The sequence below is a fragment of the Helianthus annuus genome, chromosome 14, assembly GCF_002127325.2.
Source record: "Helianthus annuus cultivar XRQ/B chromosome 14, HanXRQr2.0-SUNRISE, whole genome shotgun sequence".
Classification (NCBI taxonomy): domain Eukaryota; kingdom Viridiplantae; phylum Streptophyta; class Magnoliopsida; order Asterales; family Asteraceae; genus Helianthus; species Helianthus annuus.
This window is the reverse complement of record NC_035446.2, coordinates 148,149,603-148,169,255: the sequence shown is the minus strand read 5'-3', so window position 1 is coordinate 148,169,255 and position 19,653 is coordinate 148,149,603. Positions and strand designations below refer to the sequence as shown.

At 37.7% G+C, this 19,653-nt stretch overlaps 1 protein-coding gene and 1 long non-coding RNA gene across 4 annotated transcripts; one reads left to right on the top strand and one right to left on the bottom strand.

The window, feature by feature from the left end:
* Nucleotides 1-3,944: 3,944 nt before the first annotated feature.
* On the bottom strand, nucleotides 3,945-14,532 carry LOC110904295 (chromodomain-helicase-DNA-binding protein 2). 2 transcript variants are annotated; one of them, XM_035983360.1, is made up of 17 exons: nucleotides 14,329-14,532; nucleotides 13,470-13,928; nucleotides 13,321-13,389; nucleotides 13,075-13,241; nucleotides 12,861-12,964; nucleotides 12,608-12,678; nucleotides 12,111-12,517; nucleotides 11,902-12,039; nucleotides 11,538-11,789; nucleotides 11,316-11,456; nucleotides 9,740-11,240; nucleotides 9,576-9,643; nucleotides 6,401-6,505; nucleotides 5,943-6,308; nucleotides 5,565-5,858; nucleotides 5,252-5,474; nucleotides 3,945-5,158 (listed from the first exon to the last, which is right to left on the bottom strand). In XM_035983360.1, the coding sequence occupies exons 2-17, from the start codon at nucleotides 13,918-13,920 to the stop codon at nucleotides 4,080-4,082; spliced, it is 5,436 nt and encodes a 1,811-aa protein (XP_035839253.1). In that variant the 5' UTR covers nucleotides 13,921-13,928; nucleotides 14,329-14,532; the 3' UTR covers nucleotides 3,945-4,079. The 2 variants fall into 2 exon arrangements, with proteins under 2 accessions (XP_035839253.1, XP_035839252.1); XM_035983359.1 differs by having other exon boundaries at nucleotides 14,364-14,532.
* Nucleotides 14,533-15,742: 1,210 nt separating this feature from the next.
* Nucleotides 15,743-18,138, top strand: LOC110906073. 2 transcript variants are annotated; one of them, XR_002573635.1, is made up of 3 exons: nucleotides 15,743-15,872; nucleotides 16,509-16,600; nucleotides 17,919-18,138. It is a non-coding gene; the product is annotated as an uncharacterized LOC110906073 (long non-coding RNA). The 2 variants fall into 2 exon arrangements; XR_002573634.1 differs by lacking the exon at nucleotides 17,919-18,138 and adding an exon at nucleotides 17,740-17,911.
* The last annotated feature ends 1,515 nt before the right edge of the window (nucleotides 18,139-19,653 follow it).

Sequence of the window (19,653 nt, the reverse complement as noted above, 5' to 3'; positions counted from 1 at the left end):
TTCTTGCTAAAAACGTTTTTCTGGCGATCGGAGACTAACAACATTAGTGTTCTGTTAGTCAGGGTCCATTGGAAGCCAATATGTTAATAGTTGGGACAACCGGTGGTTATTTTTTGAAATTGAAACTGTTAGCGGCTAACGACGAATAGTTGGGATTATTAAAATCCAATATTCCTTTCTTTAATTCAAGTTTTCCCAAGTTTTGTTGTTGTGAATTTTGATGACTTCGTTTTTTATTTTATAATTTTAGGAGGTTTATCCCATGAAATTCAATGTTATCAGAGGTTTGTCCGATGAAATTCATTGTTATTAATGACAACTTATGAATTTATCATGTATGTTCAATCAAAACTATCAAGAGTAGATTAAAAATAATAAGCATTTACAAATAATAAACTATATCGTTTTCATTAATCAACTCGTGTAACACACGGGGCCAAAACCTAGTAGTTTTATAAAGTTACAACATCACCCTTAAAAAATAAAATTTATTCAAACTACTTAATACCAAATAAATAACATATTATGATATTAAAAGTTTAATAATTCGAAACTTCACTCCAATTCAAATCTCGGATCATCATTGCTTAAAAGTTGATTCAAATCTCAAATTGCCATCACTATCATCAAGTTTATCACAAATACATTCAACTTTGTTTGAGTTATATAATCTCTCTCTCTCTACACCTTATAAATAAAAATCTTACGAGATACATGACATGATTCTAGGCATCCTTAATTTTTGTTTTTCCGCTTAAGCCATATACCCATTTAACTTTCATGCGGGTTTTTGCCTTTTTTCAAATTTACGCGATTTCCTTTTTAGTATTACATTTATTACATTCCTTAGTTCGTTATCATCAAGCTCAAAAGTTTTCATTATTTAAACTTTATTAGTTTCATAAAAAAATAATTCATCATTATTTTGTTTCTGTTTTTCTAAATTATGTATTTAAGAGTTGTTATTCTCAATTTTCTTTTATGCCTTTTTTTATCCTACATATTTAAATTTACAAAAGTAAAACCAAGTTTTACTAATTCAACCTATGTAAATACACGTGATTCTAATCTAGTAATACGAATAAAAGGCTTATAGTTAAAACAAAATGACGAGAATAATGTGATGTAATTCATAAGTATTTAGATTATTACATATATTTGAATCATAAACTATTAGAAACTGAATTCCGCTTCATGAAATTTAATCACTTTTTATTAATTTTTATAAAGTTAGCCAAATGATTTTGTATCTCTAGTTATTCTAGCTAAAGAAAATCACATATTGGATTGAGATTTTGCCATTCAGTGGTCAGGATTAAGAAAGTCATGATTTTACATATCTTATGACTTATAATTGTTTAATTAAATCATATGACTAATCTATGGGGTATGGGGGGTTGGTCATGGTCCACACTAGGGCCGTTCAAACCGCTCGTTGCTCGCTCGCTCGCTGCTTGCTCAGAAATTGCTTTGAAATGCTCGTTCGATTTGACGCTCGGTTGTAAACGAGCCGCTCTGCTCGGTTCTGTTTGTAAATAAGCCAAGAATGAGCAAAAGTCCGCTCGGCTCGGTTTGGCTCGAATTATTATTGTTTAATTAGTATATATACATATACACATACATATATAAACATGTATATACACATATGTATATAAAAATATAAATTATACATATACACACACATACATATATACTTAAATATAAATTAAATTTAGAGTTTTATATATACAACTCTATTAGATTTTGGTTCCACTATATACAAATTTACAACTATATCTATACGTACTAGCCCAATCACGCCAATAAAAAAATTAATATCAAAAATCTAAAAGTTAAACCCTAAACCGAGAAACGACAGTCTGCTCATCGCCACAATGTTTCATACCGTTATCCTAAGTCTATCGTCTCCTGCTCTCGATGTCATTGTTCGTGCAATACGATCATCGCCCCGTCGGCCACAACATTGTTATTCATAAGAAAAATATTTATGCCATGAAATGTGTCTGTTTTTTAAGACATAAAAACATGAGACCCAACATTGTCACTATCTCTCCCAGCAAATTTAAATCAGGTGACACGGTTGTCCAAATCGCTCGAACTTCGCACGGAATATTTACTGCTCGGAAAATGCTCACTTGATTTGAGGCTCGATTTTAAATAAGCTGCTCCGCTCAGTTCGGTTTATAAACGAGCCAAGCACGAGCAAAGGTTTGCTCGGTTCGGCCCGACTCGGCTCGTGAACAGCCCTAGTCCACACCATATAGGGTAATATAGGGTAATGGATGATTAACTTGGTGGATGAGAGTGTGATGACATGTCGCTGACATAGAGGGTGATGATAGTCATTTAGGTCATGACCCCACCACATAGAGATGGGCATAATAACTGGTTCCAAACCCGACCCGGTGGAACCAACCTGGAACCGGTTCTAGTCCATACCCGTCTTATAGAAGAACCGTTTCGGGTTCAAAAAACCCGTAGGTTCTTAGCCGGTTCCACATTTTATAAATAAAATCGGTTCCTACCCCGGGATCGGTTCCTCCGTAACCAATTCAGACCCGGTGCATTAAAGTCTGGATTACGTTACCGCTGGAATCGATTCCAAGTTATAAAAAAAACCGGTTTCTTTTTTATTATTTTAAGTTTTTATTAATGTGAGTTTTTTTAGAACCCGTTACAACTACAAGGTATAAACCGAAACATAAATATTTATTAGAACTGGTTACATTAAACGAAAGTTAAAATTAAAATCCTACATTACATAAAACACTAAACATAACTAAACCGGTTAAATAAAACACACTAAACATTCGAAGAACTGGTTCCGGATCCTTCACCCGTTTCATTTTTCTTCGCCTTTGTAACCGGACAATGACGATCGGTGTTTTTCTGTAGCATGGAGTTGGCCGTAGCCTTCATGAACTTCCCACAAGCTTTGCACCTTGCCATCTCGTGGCTATCGGTCATTAAGCACAAGTCAAAGTGCTTCCAAATTGCGGGGTTTCGTTTAGTTTTCAAAACCATCACAACCTCGTCGTTGCACGCCATTGGATAATTGAAAATAAGGATTTAAAGGTGTAAGTATTGTATGTTTGAAGTGGATGCTTGAAAATGAAAGGAGAAGATGGATATATCTATAGTAGAAACCGGTTTTAATAAGCATTAATCGGTTTCCAAGGGCATTATAGCCGTTGGAACCGGTTCCTACAGTATTTTTGCAGCTTTTCTTTGAATTACCCGACGGAACCGGTTTTTCAGAGGAACTGGTTTCAACCCTACCCGAAATCAGTTACACTCGGTTCTTGTTTTAATGGTTAAAATCCGGGTAAGAACTGGAACCAGTTACACCAAGAACCGGTTCCATTGACACTCATTCAAGAACCGGGTATGGTTAGGAACCGGTTCCGGGTATAAAAAGAACCGGATATGCCCATCTCTAACACCACATAGCCTTGTAAGATCAAGTCAAGACTATAGCAAGAATATACTTATAAAATATCATTCAGATTAAAAGCATTAAATGAGTTTATCAACAAATGGTTGTAAAAATTGTAAACTTATAAGTTATAACCACCAATATGTATGAAAGCAAATGCATTTTTTTTTAAAATGAAATATCAAAGTGTTTTTCTCAAAATGAAATGTCAAAGTGGTGATAGTGAACCCCACCATGAGACTGAGAGTGATGGTTGCCAAATTGATGGTTTTGTTCCTACTTTTTGCATAGTCAAAGTGGGAATCGAATGGTTGTCAATAGCTTAAATATGACAACAATAATAATAGTCTTATTCGATATTCAAACTATTTAAAACACCATTAGATAAATATTTAAACGTACTTACGAGGTTTTTTTTTTCATTAATACTCTACATATTAAGCTTGTTTAGTTGTTTGTTAGGGTTTGGATTCAGATTGTTCAGTTTAAATATTATAACAAGAACGAGTAACAGGCGAAAAATCTAAAGATTAAAGTTGTTTAATAATGATCAACAAACATATGCTTAGACTAACTAGTTAGCCAATGTTTTTATCTAAAAAAGGCCCTGCTTCACATTCACTCTTATACAAGTGCCACTTAATCATGATGAATCACCATCATCAGACAAACAAACTACAGTACCTTCTTTACCTAAGTCGGTCGACACAGGTGGTGATGGGGACGTGTTTGGCGGATGCAAACCATCTTGCTTATCATTGTCCATAGGCAAATCAGGTGGGGTTGGTTTATAAAGTCCCGAGTGGCTTATGCTTACCGATGGCATTGGTGGTAATGATACTTGGGAATGTGAGGATGACGTTGCTGGCCGGGTACCAAGAGGGTGCCAAGAGTGTGACGATGATAGCTGAACTGATGCTGGCGGTGCTACTGGCTGAGATGAAGTTATAGGCGAACCTCTTGGTGAATTCTGAGTAGGATTGGTGTTATGATTTGTCGGCAAAGGTGGTGTTTGTGATGTCAACGGTTGAGCTGAGGTTTGAGACAGTGATGAGCTGCTAGACGGGCGCTGACTTGGCATCGTTCTATGGTCATGAGGAGATGCCGGTGTTAAATGCCTAAAGGGTCGAAGATGTGGAGGTGTAGCTCGGATTTCAGTTATTCGTACATTCCTGGCAGGAGCCGCTGGGATGATGTTAGTTGGTGGTCTGCTAGTGGCGGTGATGGGGTTCATAGGTCTGCTAGCGGCGGTAATGGGGTTGACACCTGGCGGTGGTCTACTAGGTATACTGGGAGTAAAGGGAGGTTTGCTTGGTGTACTGGTGGGGACGGTGGTAGATGGTGGTGGTCTGGTAGAGGGGGTGATGGAGTTGACACCTGGTGGCGGTCTACTTGGTATACTGGGAGTAAAGGGAGGTTTGATTGGTGTACTGGCGGGGACGAAGGTAGATGGTGGCGGTCTGGAAGCGGGGTTGGTATTAGATGGTGATGGTCTGGCGTATGGGATGGTATTAGATGGCGGTGGTCTGGTGTAGGAGTCAGTATTATTAGATGGTGGTTTGACAGGTGGGGTTGAGAAAAGTTGTGAAGACTGATTAACTATTTGAAGAGGCGGTTGCAGCCCTGTAACCTGCTGGCTTCTAGAAGATTGAGCCGGTGAACTCGAAAAAGTAACCCCATTGGAACGCGCTTGCCCTTTAAACTGAGGCAGATTCTGTAATCCTGATTGATATACCGCGAAGAATAGAGTTTGAAACTTGTTAAAAACGAGATCAATTATTGTAAATTTGTAATAGTGGAATTGATGTAATATACCTTGAATTTCCGAAGGATCAATTGAAGACAGATCTACGCACTTAGACCTAAAAGCTTCCGCCAATACTTTATTCGTGACCACTCTGTTGAAACACGTTTCAACTTCCTTCTTTTTTGACTGAAACGCTGCATCCGCATCCTGATTTCTCGCTTCGTATTTAGCATTGATCTGAGCGATCATTTCTGCTAATTCCTTCTCGTGATCAGACTTTATCTTCAGCTTCTGCATAAAGACACCCAGAAGCATACGATAAGAAACAAAGACAGAGAAACTTCTAGAAGCAATTTAGAACAAATTAAACACGAGACTTACAATGGCGTCATGAATTTTGACATAAGTGTTTTTCAAGTCACATAGTCTTTCCAATTCAGCTTGAAGCGGATCATAAGGCTTCTTACGTGGGGCCCTTTGGTTACCATTCAACTGGTTTGAGCCACGCTGTGTAACATCTTGATTTGGAGCTTGTGCACTAGACTCAGAAACTAGAGGATTTTGGGTATCGGACCGTTGTTCACTGAGATGTATATTGGATTGATTCTCGGATGGTAAGCATGGTTCTTCACCACGCTGAAGTGGTGTAGCTTTTGAATTATTAATCTTATTAACCTGAAAAAAAAATCCAAATTTCAAGATTAAATGACATAAAAGTAAACATGAAACTCTTAATATTCTTGTGTGAGTAAATCTTGCCAGATCTGTCGGAACCGATTGACCAGAAGCCGGAAAAACTGAAGGCGGAACCAAATTATTATTGTTCCGGTCTTCATCTTTTTGGTTGCAATCACCGCCGCTGCCGCTGCCGCCGCCACCACTATCATCATCATTAGATGGGCTATCTGAAATCTTGATTTTAACGTCGGGTATAGTATCTTTTGAAACAACGGTTTTCTTTTGGTTGTCAGTGTGAAGTAAGAACATCTCTTTTGCAAATTCCAGCTTTAAGTAGACCGAGTTTGCTTCGTCTTCCTTACAACAGAAATCCAAGTGTTTATTTGCGAGACTGATGGATTGCTTCCTATCCAACTTGTGTTTTAATAATCCAGAACCAATCCAACACTGGAAGTCAGTAGAGTATATACCGTTAGTAATATGAATATATGATAAAATGGAACATGTATAATTTTCAGTGTATTATAAAAATTTCAGACCAGGGATATCAAGAAAGCGTGTAATGTGTTTTCGGGTTCCTTGTTGACACGGTAATTCTCGATAACATAATCGAGAAATCTTTCCACCGTCAGCTTCACATCCTCCTGCATTTAAAATGAAAATCAAATTGAACATGCTATTTGTTTCTAGTAAGTAACTTAGTGCATCGTCATAAGATAACAATAAACATCTTTCATAGTTGTCCATAGCAAATAGCGATAATAACAACAAGCTACCGATACATGCCATGTAGCGATAGCGCCCGCTGTTTCATGTTTAGCGATAAAGCGGTAGAAAATTTAAGAAATATTTTACATGTATTTTTTACTAGTTCATAAATTTTTAAAGATTTTTTATTACCTACACATAATCTAACACGTGTAGGAAAACTTCAAAATCATATGACAAAACTAGATAAACTTGGTATAGTTGTATATTGATTATGATCACAATGAGATTACATATAGGATATATATAGACCAGGATTACAATGATTAGGGCCGGGCCCATACTAAGGGGCTGTTTGTTTACCTCTTAATGAGGCTCTTACTGGTTCAGACCTCTCTCTTACTGGTTCAGCACTTAATGGTTCAGACTGTTTGTTTCGCGAGCAAATGTCTTAATGGTTCATACATTTGCCTCTGAATAGTTAAGCATTATACTGAGTCTGAATGGTTAAGACCTCTAATCTGAATTGGTCAGACATTTGCCTCTGAATAGTTAAGTATTATACTGGCTCTTAATGGTTCTGGTTCAGCACTTAATGGTTCAGACCTCTTACTGGTTCAGCACTTAACCATTCAGAAGTTGCCAAACAGCCCCTAAGACATATATCAACTAATACTCCCCCTCAAGCTAAGGCCGGGACCGGACTTTCAGCTTGGACTTCAAGAAGAGGAAACGATCTGAAGACTAAAGGTTTTGTGAAGACATCAGCAATCTGATCATGTGTAGAAATGAACCGAACAAATAACTTCTTCTTTGCAACTCTCACGAACAAAGTGAAAATCTACTTCTACATGTTTTGTTCTGGCATGGAAGACTGGATTGGCAGAAAGATATGTAGCTCCCAAATTATCACACCATAAAATTGGAGGTATCTTCATAGAAACACGAAGTCCAGCCAACAATGTTTCAAGCCAAGTTAATTCAGCAACTGTATTGGCTAAGGCCTTGTATTTTGCTTCAATGGATGACCTAGATACAATCTTTTGCTTCCTAGCTGACCAAGAAACAAGGTTTGACCCCAAGTAGATGGCATATCCCCCCGTGGATCGACGGTCATCTCGACAACCAGCACAGACCGCATCTGAAAAGGTGGTTAACTTGTGGGCATCAGTATAAGCATGTAAAACAGAAGAAGTGCCGGAGATCAAAAGACCATGATGTCCCATGCAAATACCGTAGAATACGTTTAACAGCAGACCAGTGATTGTTAGTGGGAGAGTGCATGAACCGGCAAACTTTGTTGACTGCATAAGTGATCTCAGGCCGAGAGAGAGTAACATTCTGTAATGCTCCAACCATTTGCCTGTATTTAACTGGATCAGCAAACAGGGGACTGTCACCGTGAGAAAGTGAGACATTGGTAGTGCATGGTGAGGGGACCGGTTTATAATGTCATAAGTTCGCCCAAGCAAGTAATTCAGTAATATATTTCTTTTGAGAGAGGAGAATATCAGACCCAGTGCGTACCACTTCAATCCCCAAGAAATAAGATAATAATCCCATGTCTTGTATGGCAAAAAATTAGCCGAGACCCCTGACAATACGATCAATTGCATTGCTGTTGTTGTTTTCTGACAAAACAATGCCATCTACATTGACGAGCATATACAAAAGTGTTCCATTCTGAGGGGCACCAGAGACAAGTTGAAGTTGAAACCCCAAGTGAGAAACAAATTGTTAGATGACCTGCACTGTTTCAGTCGAGGTTGATGAGGAATTTGCTGATGTAGCAGCCGTGAATGCATGTACAAGCAGGTTTTGGGACTGATTTGTTGACCAAGAACCCGTGGTCAGCAAGGAGACCAGGAAGTTCATTAAACACAGCTGTGAATTGTCTTGCAAAGAGATTATGTTGACTCCATTGTACTCGTCACGGAGACCTACAACAACAAGCATCACAATATCTTTATCAGCCATGGGTTGGCCAATATTGGCATACTCCTGTGCCCTGGACAGATAGGCAGCCGATGTCTCTTCCGGTTTCATCTGGATCTTCAAAAGCTGTGTTTTCAAGGTAAATTCTCTAGAGGAGGTGTGTGGTGCATAAGCACGTTCAAGACCTAGCCAAAGATCAAGGGAAGTGACCCCTTGAACGTGTTGAAAAGAGGTTTCCGAGATAGTAGAGATGATCAACATCCAGACATGCGCATCGTTACACAGCCATGTTGTGTATTCGGGGTTGGGTTGAGTAATGGGTTCTGTGCCTTCTTTGTCTTTACCGGATGCGGATGAGGTTGTGATGGCGGGCAGGGAATACTGACATCAACATAGCCAAATAGGTCGTGGGTGGTTAAAAAGGGTTGTATCGTAACTCGTAAGTTCCCAGTGGCCATAATTTGTTGGGGATAGGACAAAGCTAAACTAATGAGAATTGTGTGATGTTTTTTCTGCAGTGATGAAGGCTATTAGTTGTTGACCAGCCATCCAAAAAGAAGAAAAAAAAGATTTCAGAAGGTGTGTGACAATGAACAGTACCGTGAATAGTGACGGAGAACAACGCCGTGAACAGTGATGGAACAGTAGCGTGAACAGTAACGCGGCTAGGGTTAGGTTGCAGGTAATTGTAATTGCTAGAAGGTGGCGGCTGATTAGGGTTAGGCTTTGATACCAAGATAAACTTGGTATAATTGTATATTGATTGTATTATGATTGTGATCACAATGAGATTATCTATAGGATATACATAGACTAGGATTACAATGATTAGGGCCAGCTATAATCAGCTTAGGGACAGGCCTATACTAAGACATATATCAACTAATAAAACTAATTTAATGCGTTTTTATGTATATAACATACACATATGTTTGTAAAAAGATAAAATCTTTAAAAGTATACGAACAACTATTAAAAAATTTAACGATTTAGTTTTCTTCTAGCACTAAAACACTCTTCTGATTTCTGAAAATAACCTCACCCTATATATATATATAGTGAGAAACATACCGACAACTTAAGCACTTCACATAATTTAGATATTTTGAGCTTCAGTTGGTCCCGAAAACTCATTTCCCCTGGAAAGAATATGCGGGAATCTTAGAATCAAAATTCATGCAACATTTAAAAAGGAAAAACCGTAATACTATTAAAAAAAATATCAGTTATTTGACCTTCTATTACTGGCTTTGATGCAACAGGATCAACTACTGGCTTTGATGCAACAGGATCAACGGTGTTATTTGCAACTCCTATTACTGGCTTTGCTGCAACAGGATCAACAGTGTTCTTTATAATTCCTCCTATTACTGGCTTCGATGCAACAGGATCAACGGAGCTATTTGCAATTCCTCCTATTACTGGCTTTGATGCTTCAGGCTCAATAATATTATTCGTAGTCTTCTTACGCTTACGCCCAACATCATCATTAATGACATTTGTTTTTTTCGATGTCTCCTCAAAATACTGCGGTCTTTTCGATGACCTTTGCCTCGGAGTCGACCTAGATAAATACTTCCAACACGGATCCCTTCCTGCCAATAACTTTCTCCAAAACGTATGTGGTTCTCCATCTAGCTCGTTCTGGACCGTAACGTTTTTACCACAAATCGGTTTCGCTCTCGTAATTTTCAACTTCCCTGCATCCTTTTCATTACATTTGTACGAAAGCAAGTCTACAAACTCTTCTACAAGCTCATTCCACCAACATTCATCGGAGGAAACATTCAAATCGTTATGAAACTCATCAAGTTTCTTAAACAAGTACGCGGCATCCCCCATGAGTAACTTATCACTAGTACTTCTACTTATATTCTGCAACTTGCTATCAATAGTTACGTTATGCTCTGCAAGTCTAAGAATCTTTTCTTCTAGCGTTAATGAAGTGTATAACCGGAAAGTCAAAATTTGTTCCGATTGTGAATCAATTGCGATTCTCTGTAACACTCTTAAATCATTTGCGGGATTCCAATCACTGTCGAATATGATTATAGTGTCTATTGATGATAATTTTATACTCGGAAGACAAGCACGGTGTTCGAGTAAGAATATGAATCTACCCGTTTCTTTGTTGTTAAAGTTACTTAAAGCCACTTGCTTTTTCGACAGCATCATTCCTGCGTCTACACGCTCATACGAATCTGCACCGAATCTTTGACGGACAAAATCATCTAATATGTCACCGATTGAAGTCGAATCTTTTCCCGACCCACTTAATGGGTGAAATACAATAAGTACTCTGAGCTGACGTTTTCTCAGTTCGGGAAGTATAACGTCCAGAAATTGTAATTTGCCACTTGCTTTTATGCCAACGTCTAGAAACTTAACCGGCTCCAGATCCTTATTAAGGACCGCTTGTAGAGATTGGTCAACTATGTAGGGGTGATCACAACACTTGCGGTTAGACACAAGAATGTCGTGAAGAGCCCCTGTAGCATCGCTTTTTGAGCATGCACTAAGAGCCATTGCATTCGAAAGTAACATCGAACAATATTGTTCAAGCTGCACATTTGATATCTGTACCGGAACCCAATATTCCACAAATTTCGATGAGCTGGATTTGCATTCGTATGCAATAAGCTTAGACAACGTTTCCTTCAGTTTGCTAATATCACTCAATTCGGTTTTCGTTATGACACCACACTCTACCAACGGCATCACATCAAGGTTGCTCACCTGGAACACAATATAACTAACTTTTTTCACTCTTAAACAAAAATAACTGATTAATCGAAGAGAAGAAGAACTTACACCTAACGGACCACAGAAAACAAGTAACCGCTTATAAGTGGATAGGCTCTTGATGTGACTAAAATGAGACGAGATATCGGAGCTCTGCGACTCATCGACTATAACAGCTTCCCATTTTATGGCTTTTAACACATCCAAATCCTGTAAAAAGAACATTTAAATCATGTAAACTCATACAGATATGACGATCACCAAACATATGACTTAGAATCATGGACGTACCTTAACAAATGCATCCACGGGGTATAGAAGTAGTTGGAATGCTAACTGACCACCGTCCTCTCGAACATTTAGCAGTTTGCAACTTGTTTTGTCATGTGTTTCCTCGATGGAAACTTTGAACGCATTAAAAGGTGCTAACTTTGAGAACATAGCTTCCCATTGCGATAGAGAATCATGTCTTGTTATAAGTAGTAAAGGCAGAGATACAGACTTCAACGAGAGAATAAAGAGAACAATCCTCGTTGATCGCTCCTGCAAGCATGATATGTACATCGTATTATTCCCTTTGCGTGTTGCTAGAACTAATAAAGTGTTCATAACCTAACTAGATAACTTAGAATACGTACAAAAGCTTAAGAATTACCTGGTCATCGAAAACAATGCTGATGTGTCCTTTGTTCCAAGCATCATGCAAGTTCTTAACGTAGCTTGAATGGATATTATCCATTCCAGGTGGGCAGCCAGCAAAAATAGTCGGAAGTTTTACCGTGATTTCCTCAATCTAAAGTAAAAGCAAAACTGAATTAACGGTGTTTTTGCAGTCTCATAACAAGTAAAAAGATTAAGACATACCCTATCATTATCTGAAGAATCGTATATCTTTGCATTTCCATGATTCTTTTCATAATCTTTAATGAGATTACGACCTTCGGGTGAATCTAAAACCGATATGTTTTCTGATTCCCATGTAGCTTGCTCGTAATCAAGGCCTTGCCATTGCACAAGCCACTCGTGACGGTAATTCAAGACCTCTGTATTCTCTTGACTTTCACGTACTCGATCCAACGACAATAATAATCTTTTCTTCAACAGCTGATGTGGAACGGTCCATTCTTCATTCCACTTTACCGAGCCGTTTTGAGTATAACTTTCTGCAAGCAATGGGGCGTCAAGTAGCAACTGAGTTTCCATTATCCACTGGTTGTAAATATGCGCAAGACCTTTGTATTTAACAAAATACTGCTTTTGTTTCTGCAAACCTGAAAGAGAAATGATGTGCTAAGATGGTTTGTATAAAGCAAGAAATAATCATGTGAGAATTGCGTACGCAAAACGTGTTTATTTCAAACCTTGAGCTTCAGAGACCTCCACTTCTCGAGTATCCCAGACTGACTCTACGACCAAAGGAAGGTGGCCACATCTGTTACATGTAAAGTGAGTGTGATCAAAGGGAGTAGTAATTAATTAGCTGTTAAGTGACTAACCGTCTTAATGCAATCATTTATCATAAGGCTAAATATATAAGATATATCTAACAGTAACTTACGTAGTTAAAACAAGATGGTTGTATAGATTAAGGCATGCACTGAGAGTCTTACTAACCTTAGCTTTTTGCAAGCAATGCATATACTCGTGTCGATCCTTGACACAACATTATTCTTTTCAACAATTTCAGCTACAGCCACTGCTTCACATGGAGTCCTATCCTAGTACAAACATAAAAAAGAAGCAACTTGAATGACTCAACTACCAATCATCTATCGTTTTGAAGGGAGCTTTGCCACTCAATTGTGAAAAGAAAAGATTCATGTCCTACTTGTTCTGGATCAATAACTCCATCATTTTCAGATTCATTTTGATCTGATGTCATGCATTGTCTTTTAGAAGCTTTCTCAGTAGATTCTTTTCCATTACTATCACTGCAGTCATCATCACTGCCATCTATATCATCCACATACTTAAAGCTATCTGGTTTTTCCACCTCTGTATCAACATCAATGTTCCAAAATAAATCCATAAGACAACTATCATAAATTAAAAAACTTTTGACTAGACGCGGTACCTCTGCAACTACTGCTGCTGGAATTGGATTCCGACGACTTTTCTTCAACTTCTTTATCTTTATCATCACCTACATCCCGAGAAACAAGAGTGTGTTAACCAATTATAAACTTTTAACATCATATGAAAACAGAAAACCGAGTGACCCACCTTCTTCAGTTTTTGCACTTGGTGGTTTAGATAAATCCTTATTAGTGCAAGCGCCAATTCTCTTCCTTTTCCTACCACCACCTGCAACCTGCCTCTTCTTTGACTTCAAATCTGATGTGGCGGGAGATACTGCACCCCTACTTCGAAGATTGACAGCTGAAATGCCCACATCAAGCTTCTTGCGTCTATCATGTTGCTTCGTAGGAGTTATAGTTTGTTCATTCGTTTTCTCTGCTTTTCCCCTACCTGGAGTTGTACTGGATACATTCCTCTTTTCCAATCTCGAAGACTTACGAGTACTAATCTGATTTTCTTTAATCGGACTTTCTTTTGTCCCTCTAGATGACCTTCTTGAGCTAGAAGCAGGCGACGCATCCGGCGTTACACCTTTCTTCTTTGACTTATTATCATCCTCCTTAACTTTATTACTTCGACGGTTATCATTTGCCATCCTGGCAACTGCACAAAAAGCAGCCAAACAATCTCAAATCCGAACTTCAAAATTTGCAGAAAATCATAAACACAATTCTTGCACAATAAACCCTAAAACTTACAAAACATGACAACGCAATATCCATTAAACAAAAACCCTAACATTACATCATATGTAGAACAATGGCACCACTCAAATTTCAGTATGAACATTCAAAAACCTAACCTAACCTAACCTAACAAATTACTCTAATTCGTGACACCAAAAACAATTAGCAAACAATAGATCGAGACGACGCATAACAGTATGAGCTCAACCAGATCAACAGTGAGTTCGCAAATGCATATATGAGAACAAAAAGATCCTACCTAAACAACATCGAAAACAAAAAGTGACGAGAATACGAGTTGAAATAATAAAATATACATGATTCAAATCAGAAGGATGAGAGGCAAACTTGCATTCGATAGATTAGGGTTTTGGAGGATCATGCAATCGGTGAGAGTTTGTTGAACTCAATTCAAGATTTCCGGCAAAAACAACATGAAGGAAGGAAGGGTTAACGAGGATGGATGTACACTCAAGTTTAATGCGCACTTCTCCGGCTTAATCACAAAACTAGTTAATGGGGAGATGTGTTATTGTGTCAAGTATTTATGCAAATTTAGAATGATAGTAAACTTCATTTTAATCTTAATGGTTTTGCCTCGATCCTTTATAAATAACAATTTTACTCTCTGATCTATAAAGTCTTTCATGATTTTCACTCCTAGGCCCTAAACGTTAAAGGTTGTCACGTGCAAAACACGTGATGGGCAATTATGTCTTTTCTCAACTCATATTAATGAATTACCTCGTATGTGACATCTTGGACTGGAGCTAATCCAAGAAGGAGGTTCTATCGATGTGCTCTACATGGGTTCATGAAATGGTCAGATCCGCCCATGTGTAGACGATCAACTGAGATCATACCTGGTTTGTTGGAAAGGTGTAACAGGAATGAAATCATTGCTAGAGTTGCTGCAAAAGAAAACAGGAAGTTGAAAGTTCTGTTAAGGGTGACATGGATGTTTTGCATCTTCTTTTTCTTAAAAGATGACCTAGATATGTTGTAAAACTGAATAACCAATATGGTATAATGTAATATCGATATGGTAGGTTTGTTATGGAAGAATGTATGTTGGATATGTTTTTTTGGAATTGTAATGAAAACAAGTTTACTTGTTTGAGTTTGGTTTGATATGTTGTTTTTGACACCCTTGAAATTTGTTTTTAACGACGACAAATTTACGACCAATTCGTACACTATGACCCATTTGTTTGGCCTTTTGTTCGCAACCGTTTGTCAGCAAATCAAACCAAAAAACCTATTAAAACAACTGACACCTTTTGGACAGTTTCAACATCAAAACAATTTGCAGCTGTTTGTCGGCAAATCAAACCAAAAAAACTGCAGTATACAAGACCATAAACAAACCTAGACTAAAAACTTAACAAGTAATAACATAAAAACCAACCATAACATTGTCATTGACATAAAAACTAGGTCATAACCCATAACAAACATCAAAATTCAGGCCATACAAAACAGAGTCATAATGTGTAACGCCCCAAAATTCAAATTATCTAGTTGTTAATATGTTAGCACGTTTAAAAGAAAGAAACAGAATAACTAGGTTATTAAACCTAGTTAAAAGTTTGGTTAAAATAAATAAGGATAAGAAATTTAGTTATATAATGAACAGGTTACAAACATGAGGGGTGGTTTTTGAATAAATAGAAAGATTATATATAAAATAAAAATAAAAACCCCAACTACCCATACCTGGGCGTGGAACGATCGAACAGAGAGGAGAAAGAAAAGGGTGAAACCCTAATTCATGAGCAGACCTTCATATTGAAAGGGGAATTGAAGCCTAGTTGAATGCATGAACTAAGAATGATGATCCTCTAAGCATACCCAACATCAAGTAAGTCGAAATTTGCAATTTTGTGATGTTTGATTTTGTGGGTCTAGTATAATCCGGGTATGTAATGCAAAAATTGGTATGAATAATGGTTGCTATGGTTGATAAAACATCAAGAGATGTTAAATTTTGAATATGAGCATGGATTAGGCAAAACCCACTTGTATGTTAAAAGATGGTTAAAAAGTTGTGAAATTCTACTTGCAATTTAGATAAATGTTGATGATATTATGATTAATAGGTGATTTAGAACAATATGCATATAGCTAGGGTGGCAAATTGTGAAGTTGGGATTACTTATGTGAATCAATGGGTGAACTAGGAAGAATGTGCTACAATTAGTTGTACAATGTGCACCAAATGGTGTACGCACACCAAGTGTATGATGAAATGCTTATGTGATGGTTTTAGATGAAATTGTACATAAGTGATGGATGGAAATGTCTAGAATGTATTAATGAAGTGATCAATGATAGACTATTATGAGATATGCGTTTCGGTTAGACTTGTTGTCACAATTGTAAGATTTATGTAAGACATATGGTACGTGTTATATGTATGTGTGTTTAATGCGGTGGTGTGATGAATTACATGAGAATTAAAGGATGTGAAATTGAGTATATGCTTTATACTTGTTAGAATTGATTCATGTACCGCACGAGCATGGAAAGCAAGTGGTAAAGAAAAGAGGAAGCAAGGCAACGGAAGCATGTACGAAACGGACACTCGAGGTAAGTGATTCTAATTTCACTTCTTAGCTTGTTTAAATAAGGTAGTGTTCTAGATAAATGAGTATGTTACGAAGTCAAACATGGATTTGGTTGAATGAAAACGATGGTTCTTGCTAAGTAGATCGAATGTGTCAAATGAGGTTTTGTTGTCATAACATAATGAAGTGTAAGTAAGTTCCGAACCTCTTTTTAGTATTTAGAAAGATTTGTTAATTTTGTTATATGTTGCGAATAGTGAGATATGTAAGAACGTAAGATCAAATGAAGTTCTAAGTTTAGTTTTGTGGTAATGGGTCAAAAATGTTAACTAAGTTGGAAAGTGTGTATTAAAGATCAAACGGGTCAAAAACTAGGTAGCGGGGTAAGGTAAGGATTCGACCATTAAGGCATGAGTGTTAGTATTAGAATGATTTAGGGGCTTGGACAAATGTTATTTTACATTTTGGGACGTTCGGGGTGCACGAACAGGGGTCGAAACGGTGAAAATAAGCAAAAAACTGAGAGCAGATCTGCAGAGGGGCGTCCCCGACGCCGCTACCAGCGTCGCCGACGCTGGTGGGTTTTGGCTAACGCCCTATGTTGCTAGTTAAGTTAGTTTCTTTGTTTTCTTTGATTCTCGGGCCCCGTAAGCCCATTCCTAAGCCCCGTTAGGCCCCCTTCATGCACCCTAACTTTACCAAATAGTCGTGTGAGTTATGGATGAGTAAGGAACCCGTTTTAAAGCTTCCGAAATGCAACCCAAATTTAAGAGAGAGTTTTTATCAAGTATGGGTAAGAAGGGAACTTGCTTGTGGGTATGCATAAGGATAAAATAAGTAGTTATACATGTGGGTATGTGTTTGATTGTATGTAAGTAATTGGAACTCGTAGGTGAGTATGACTATGAACGCGTAAGTATGGAGATTTATGTGTATGTAATTTACATGTATAGACGTGGGTGTTTAGGACTTGCATGTAATATTGTGTAAGATGTAAATTGTAAGCATTTTTACGAATAGAAAGGTATGTATGCATGGATTGGAATTTAAATATATGCACGAATGAATGAGACTTGTTTATGCGTATATGTGGACTTATTCGTATGAATGAAATCTAACGATGCTAACCGTTTTCCTATTGAGAATGAAATGGAAGTGCAGGTATACAAATAATGGAAGTTGTAGGTTTGACACTAAAATCCAATGATGGTGTTCGAATGGATGAATGAATGGATTAACATAAGCGAAAGCATGAGATGTTGACGCCTAACTATGTATGTTTAAAACTTATGTATGATGTCACTGGTTGCTAACGATGTGATTGTATGTGGTGTCTACAGGTTACGTGGATTTAACATCATTATGAAGGATAGAAAGCTTGAAGATCGAGTCAAGAGCAAAGGATTGTACGGGAGAGATCGGTCACATAGTTTAGCAAATGTAGGTCCGAAGTATTAATATAATGGAACGTGGTAAATCCTTTTTAATGAATGTATGACATTTGATATTCGTACTTTCCTGTAAGTACTATGTCTATTAAAGAACGAAATTTTGGGTTCATATTTTCCGCTGTGTTGTATTTTTTTTTAAGTTATTACAAGTTAGTCTTACAGGGAATTGTTCATAATACGAATGGGTCATGCCCGATTTTTGTTAAATTATAGCATGATAATATTACTTTCGGATTAAGAATTTTGGGCGTTACATAATGTCAGCAAAAGAGGATCATTGTTATAACATACATAGTTAAATCATTAAAAACCTAACCACAAACATCTAGAACTTAAGCATTGGCCTGAGACCCATCTGCAGATCCCTTGCAAGACCTTTGATTATGCCCCTTCCCACCACATTGTGCAGGTCACAGTTTGACCAACTCTAGATAGCTTCCCTTGCTTGGATGCTTGTTCATTCAACTTTTCTGCACTTTTCTTCCTCTTCTTTATTGGCCTGCCAACTTGCTTATGGTGCTTGGGTGGTACAAGGGTTGTTGGACAAGCAGATGGTAACCACATGCTCCTACCATTGATTGGGTCCACTGTGTGGGCATAGACCTGCTTCCAAGTTTCTAACCATAGACTTTTGAAACCCATTTCTTTGGAACCTCCACTTCTATTCCATGTAGAGCCATATCCCATATAACTGCCACAACATGCTTACAAGGCATACCAGTTAGTTCCCACCTTCTGCAAGAGCAGGTTTTGTCAGCTATATTAACAACATATTGTTCCAATGAGCTCCCTTTAACCTGATACTTGTCCACAACATTCCACTGGACCCTCATATCTGCAGCCTTCTCCTTTAGCTTCTCAAAAATCTCAGTAGCCTTTGGTGTCAAGTGACCTTCATTCTTTGAAATCATTATGTGCACAACAACATTCCTCCTCATCAAATACTCTAAGCATGTTATAACTGGCTTGTCCCTTCCTTCAACCAATTGTTTGTTGAAGACTTCACACAAGTTGTTAAGAAGCACATCACTTATAGCCCTACCTACATAACACGAGTTACAAATTATATACATCACTAACTGAAGTTACAATTGACATATTTACAATTGAAGTTATAATTGACATACCACTAAAATAGGCTCTGGTCCAATGAACAGGTGGAATCTCCCTCAGCCATTGATATAAACCCTCAACAGTGGCTAGAACCTCATTCATTGCTTGTTCAAAGTAAGCTACAGTAGATGAAGATGTACATTTCCATAAAAAATTCTTATATAACTCACCCTTCCACCTAGACTTCATGTTTTCATGCACATGCCTCAAACAGAACATGTGTTTCGCATATGGAAACACCTGTTGTATGGCTGGAATGAGGTTTTAAAATGAACAATGACAGTGATTGTTACAAAATGACAATTAATGTTACAAAATAACAATTAAAGTTACCTTCGGCCTATCAGTGATAAATGTGAAGTATGAATCCTTCTGAAACTCTAAGTCATGTCCCAGACATTCCAAGAACCGAACCCATGAACCTTTTGTTTCAGCTTCAACCAAGGCATAGGCCAAAGGATATATTCCATTGTTAGAGTCTAGGCCCACTTCTGTTAGCACTTGTCCTAGG

Bases quoted from the DNA above. Each gene is read 5' to 3' on its own strand.
- LOC110904295 (XM_035983360.1), bottom strand. From the start codon at position 13,920: ATGGCAAATGATAACCGTCGAAGTAATAAAGTTAAGGAGGATGATAAT. The intron at 9,644-9,739 runs GTCAAATAACTG...TATTCTTTCCAG, and splicing joins ATCAAAGCCAGTAATAGAAG to GGGAAATGAGTTTTCGGGAC. The intron at 5,859-5,942 runs GCAAGATTTACT...TTTTTTTTTCAG, and splicing joins AATCGGTTCCGACAGATCTG to GTTAATAAGATTAATAATTC.